Source organism: Cicer arietinum, chromosome 8 (genome assembly GCF_000331145.2).
Source record: "Cicer arietinum cultivar CDC Frontier isolate Library 1 chromosome 8, Cicar.CDCFrontier_v2.0, whole genome shotgun sequence".
NCBI lineage: Eukaryota > Viridiplantae > Streptophyta > Magnoliopsida > Fabales > Fabaceae > Cicer > Cicer arietinum.
The window spans coordinates 21751509-21757386 of NC_021167.2; the positions used below are offsets into that span (position 1 = coordinate 21751509).

General features: G+C 22.5%; 1 protein-coding gene across 3 annotated transcripts in view; it reads right to left on the reverse strand.

Annotated features, from left to right (window-relative positions):
* Window positions 1–5637, reverse strand: part of LOC101491642 (MADS-box transcription factor 6-like) — an 8735-nt gene extending 3098 nt beyond the window's left edge. The window contains exons 1-5 of one of the 3 annotated variants that reach the window (XR_003470090.2): window positions 5399–5637; window positions 3748–3829; window positions 3129–3190; window positions 2102–2201; window positions 1114–1175 (exon numbers count right to left, since the gene is read on the reverse strand). Coding sequence is in view for 2 of the 3 variants with exons in the window: in XM_004513602.4 (XP_004513659.1) it covers window positions 2102–2201; window positions 3129–3190; window positions 3748–3829; window positions 5399–5580 (426 nt within the window). In the remaining variant the exon portion in view is untranslated. The remainder of the gene's footprint in view (window positions 1–1113; window positions 1176–2101; window positions 2202–3128; window positions 3191–3747; window positions 3830–5398) is intronic. The other 2 variants (XM_004513602.4, XM_012719542.3) reach the window with 2 other exon arrangements.
* Window positions 5638–5878: the final 241 nt, after the last annotated feature.

Below are 5878 nucleotides of genomic sequence, written 5' to 3' on the forward strand. Positions count from 1 at the left end.
ATATATATATATATATATATATATATATATATATATATATATATATATTAATTTTTTATGGTTTTCTTTTAAATATACAAATCACGGCATAATAGTATTTAGGTTTATGATTATGCTTAAAGGAACATAATATGTCAATTTAGATGGTAAAAGACTATATAGATACTTAATCATATGTTAAAGTACATCATGCAATACTCAATTTCTCTACACTTAATGAATGTAAGTTTATCCACTAGATATAAAAACATGATAATTTTGTGGTAATCAAAGAGGATAGATGATGATAGAGATCACTAAATTTCAAATAGATGTCCAATAAATTCAAGTCTTGAAGATGAATTACAAGGACTTGAGATACCAATGACAAGATATAGACTAAAAAAAGCCCTAATAGGCTTTGGACAAATAAGTTAGCCACACTATCTTGCTAAAGATCATTCTTCAAGTACAAGAACCTAAGATGATGAATTATCTACAATACTTCAACTAAAGGGAAAGGCCATTGATGAAAATAGTTCACTACGAGATTAGATTTTTTATTCTATATCATTTTTTTTTGTTAATTTAGATATGATCTATAGTTAGATAATTGGTTTGAATTTGGTATCCGAGTGTGCTATTTGCCTATCAAGTATGCATCATAAAAAACATCAAGGGTTAGGGATTTGTGCATCACTAGGCTAGTTTGTACTTGGTATCATAAGAAATCCTCTTCTATGCAATGAAGTTGTGTGAAGATGCAACTTGGGAACAATTGCCTTTAAAAACTATTAAAATTTCGCTGCTTTGCAATTGAATTAATGACAAAAATATTTTGGTTATTATAGCGACTAATTTGAATTTTTAGTCGTTAAAATTGGTCACTAAATGAATTTGTGACAAATTTAGAGGTTAATTTGTAAATGTAACTTATTATTTGCTATTATTAGTGATCAATTTGATATTTTTGATCTTTATATCAGTCATTAAATTAATTATTATATAAATTTTTTATATCGATTCGATGTTCACATTCGCCTGCATTTTAAAAAAATTGTCATGGAGGTCAATATCATAAAGAAATAATGTCATATTGGCTTATTTAGGACCATGTAAAGGAATTTTACATACCATAGTATTATTGAATTGGGTGTTGGAGTGCCTTTACAGGTACTACCATAGTCACAACCATCCTTATGAGACAACACCCAATAATAGAGGTCAAAAGCCAACACCAAATTTAATTGGAATAAAGCAACTATATATCATTAACTATTTGAAGCTATGATAAAAAAAAAAAAATAGGTTAAATATTATTAAAGTATGGTTGAATATTTCATTGCAGTTGGGAGTTTGTTATTCTAGTGTTTTTAGTTACTCAACTATTTTAACTATTTTCTAGTTAGGTTCAATTTTGTTATGGAAATTAGTTATATATAATTTATATCATTCTCTTTGTAAGCTAAGTCTTTGGAATATGATTTCAGGACCAAATACAATTATTGTAACTTATAAAGTGAGATAATTTCCCAATTCAATAAAAAGGAGACAAAGTTTTCAATATTCAGTAAATTGAAATCTCATTAAATATGTAGTCATAATAAAATTTTAAATTTTGTATTAAATTTTTTATAAAATTTATCTTCCATTTTTAGTCCCCACAATATTAATTTAGTTCCTATAAAAATAAAATTAATTGAGACTATCAAAATGCTACCTAATTTTGCAGATACATTTTTTATGCATCAATAGATGTATTTGTAAAAAAATGAGTTCAAAATTTGTTTTCTATTTGTTATTTTAGTTTTTTATGCTTAAAAACTCATTATTAATTCATCTCTAGTTAAAAACTCTAAATTTTTGTAAGATAAATATTTATAATGTTCCAAACAAGCTCCATAAAACAATTCAAAAATTTGATGAGTACAAATGAATTGATTGATAGCAAGAACTAAAATTGCTAAAGAAAAATATTATAGAAATTAAAAGTTGAAGAAATTTTTTGTATAAACTAAAAATTTATTTAACTTTAAAAAAAATTATCTAATGTGAGATTTTTTTTCTTGTAAAAATATTTATGCATGTATGAATTAATGGAACTCATGTTTGGTGATAGTACTTGTTGCTGTCGAACTTGTGCAAGAGTTGACTCAAGCTGTTCCTCGAGGCTCTGCAATTCTTTCATGCTAAGTGCTTCGAGTTCTTCCCCATGAAAATGCCTTCAAATAACAATGTAAAGTTATTCTCATTGACATAGGTTTAAACAAATAATTTTGTTTTTGTCCTTATGTAGATATGATTTGCAAGTGTAACTATATGCAAAGGATTTGTTTAGCATATCCTAAAATATTGGAAACAAGTAAGGTATAATTATATATATAAATTTATGTTAAGGTTAAATAAATTTGAAGTCTTTATAAAATATTATAGAAAGTTTGTCAATTTTTATTTCTGTAAAAAAATTTCTTTTTTTTTTTTCCTTTTTTTTAAATTAATTTTTGCATATCCTTTTAGTTTTTAAATAATTTTTTTTTACCATATTGTTTAAAACATATTTTACAACTTCATTAAATCTTAATCGGTTTGTTTAAAGTGTTAGTGAGGTGAATTAATTAGTGCTTTTTTCTTTATTTTTAAGATGATTCATACTAAGATTAGATATTTTAGTTAATAATTTACAAGATTAGTTTATTGGATAAATTTGGTTTGTTAGTTGGTTATATATGGTTAGTTTAATTGATTAAGTTTGAAATGTCTCCTATAAATAGAGTTATTGTATTCATTATTTTAGAATTTTTTAATCATTGATATGAAATATTATAAATAATTTTATTTTTGTATTAAATTCTCAAATTTATTTTTAATATGAAATTTATCTTGTCATTCTATGTTTTCTAACAATTATAAACTTGCTATAAAATTAAAGATATGTTTGAGATAGACTTCTCGAAAGAATAGATCTTTAATCTTTCTAGTAAAAAATAAATTTTATATTAATGTAAAATAAAAAGTAAATATAATATTTTATTAAAATTTGTAGCCACATCTACCTTTTAAAGTTAAAAGTGATGAAGTCATATTTTTCGAGGTAAAAGTAATGAAGTCTTAAAAACATCTAAACTCTCAAGTATACATAATTTAGTTACCTCTGCCTGCGATCAAGAGATTCATATTTTCCTTTTAATTTCAAGTACTCCTGGTATATGTTCTGCAAGGCACATATATCAGTTAAAATAATTTAGAACCAAAATAAATTAGTTAAAGTAATTATCTTAATTTTAAACGGTTAAAACCAGTTTTTATGAGTAGGAATCAAACTCATTACTCCATGATTTACGACAATGACATCCAACATTAAATATATATTTAGTTAGTTATACATGTTAGGTATACTATATATTTCATTTAGAATTATATATAAGAGAAAATTAAAAAATATATATATTGAACAATGAAAGAATTATTCAAGTACATAAAAAAATACATAAATATTATATAATTGATGAGTAATAACTAATTAACATAATTAATTATATTAATTAACTAATCAATTATTATATTTAATATATATAACTAACTAACTAATATGTTTAATATTAATTATTAATATTAAAACTTGATGGTAGTAAGACAGTAGTTTATGGCTAAATTCTAATCATCATATTAATTAAAAATAAAAATAAAAATAAAACATTAATATTTTCTTTTTACATATTTCCATATATATATGTAAAAGAAATAGTCGAGAAGAAAAAAAGGGAAAACCTGTGATTCATGTCCAAATGAGTTGGCAGCTTGTAACTTGTTGTAACGACATTGGCGATACCTTTCAATTATTTTGCTAATACTGATCACAGTTTAAACTCATTATTAGTAACTAATTATTAGAGCAATGTTACTTTTTACAACAAAAACATCCTCTTTTATTTATTTTTTTTTCTTTCAATTTTCGTAACATTAAATTCATGTTGTTTCCGATGTATTATAAAAGAATAAGTTTTTAAATAAACATTTAAAATTTTATCGTACATGAATTATTAAATATTTATTTTTGTTATACTATATAAAAAATCTGTTTTAGCTTCTAGTTTAGTATGCGATTTTTTTAGAAGACTGTATATGCATGCTATTTTTTTTCCTATTATATGCATGCTATTTTACCATAGGGTTAAATAATCTTTTTTTTTTTAAATTGAAAGAAGGTTAAATAAATTTTTAATTTCTTATAAATTTTTTACTTTTGTTGTGAGTTTATAAAATTTTGTTAACTTAATTATAAGTCCCTAAACATTTTCAATTTTTATTTTTGATCTCTGCTTTATACTATTTCATGTGTATTCTTTAAATTGTTGAATGAATTTTTACAAGTTTATGTTATAAAAATAATTCTCATAAAATTATAATTTTTTAACAAAGATAAATTAAATATAAATATTTAATCGTTAAAATATTAAAAATTTATATTTAGTTTATCTCTTGTTAAAAAATTTAAATTTTTTTAAAAGAGATATCTATGATATCTTAAATATTATTGCAAATATTCGTCCAAAAATTTAAAAGATCCACGTAAATTGATATAAAATATATACAAAAAAAAAAAAGAAAAATTAAGAATAAAAAAAGTTGATTTTTTTATAAAAACTAAAATAAAATATTAAAATTTATAGGAACTAAAACTCATTTATTTCTTGTATTGTATGTCAGTTCTTATATTATTCCAACATCTTATTCCTTACAAATCCCAGAAAACATAATTACCCTTCACTTTATGACCAACTCACATTTCACGGTTAAAAAAAAATTATAATTGTAGAAAAAATTTAGTGACGAAAAATATTAAATTTCTCTCTATTTTTCTGGTTACAAAATTTTGTGATGGATTTTGACAAGCATTTAATGTTTTCCCGTTCTAAAATTTTCTTGTTAATTTTTTTATACAAATATATTAGATAACGTGAAATTAATATTTTAAACAACAATTTGTTAGAATTATAAGAAAGAAGCAAGATTACAAAAATAAGTAAGAAGAAAGCTAAGATTAAAAATCGCAGGAAATGAATTGAATGATTATATGGGCCTTAAATATATAATTTTAAATTGAAAAAAAATCAAATTAATAAAAAAAATTATATGCTTATAATAACTTAAAATTAATCTTAACTTCTATTTTAAGTGATAAATACATCAAAATGACATAACGATATTATTTTATTTTTATCTCTAAATTTTTTCAACAATTCAATTATGTTAGTATTTTAGCTAGACAAAATTATGATTCTAATATTATGAGCAGTTGCAATTGTCGTCATGACGACATTGCAAAGACATCTAAAACTTTTATATTATAATTATAAATTCTTCAATATAATCTAACTAGAAAATAAATGAAGAAAAAAAAGGAAATAAAGAAAAATACTCTGTGCTACTATATTGGAAAAGCTTGCCACGGCTTGAAAAGATGATGAGAGCAACTTCAGCATCACATAGAACACAAAGCTCAAAGGCTTTCTTCAACAATCCACTTCTTCTCTTTGAAAATGTTACTTGTCTGTTTATCTTATTCTCTATTCTCTCTAAAACTACTCTCCCTCTTCCCATATCTCTCTCCTCTCTCTCTCTCTAGATATGACTATACTAAATAGTTTTATGTTACACTTATTACTCTTCACTCATTATATATACATCATATTTATATTTCTACGAATAAATATGGATAATGTATTTATATAAAGCAAAGGATAATGTTATTATATCTATTCATTTAAGAATTTAATCTATATTTAATGTTAATGCAAAAAAAAAATTATATTATTGATCAATTACAGTCGTTAAATAATTAATAATATTTATTTTTTTATTATAATTACTTATAAAATCACTTATATATAGATCGTAA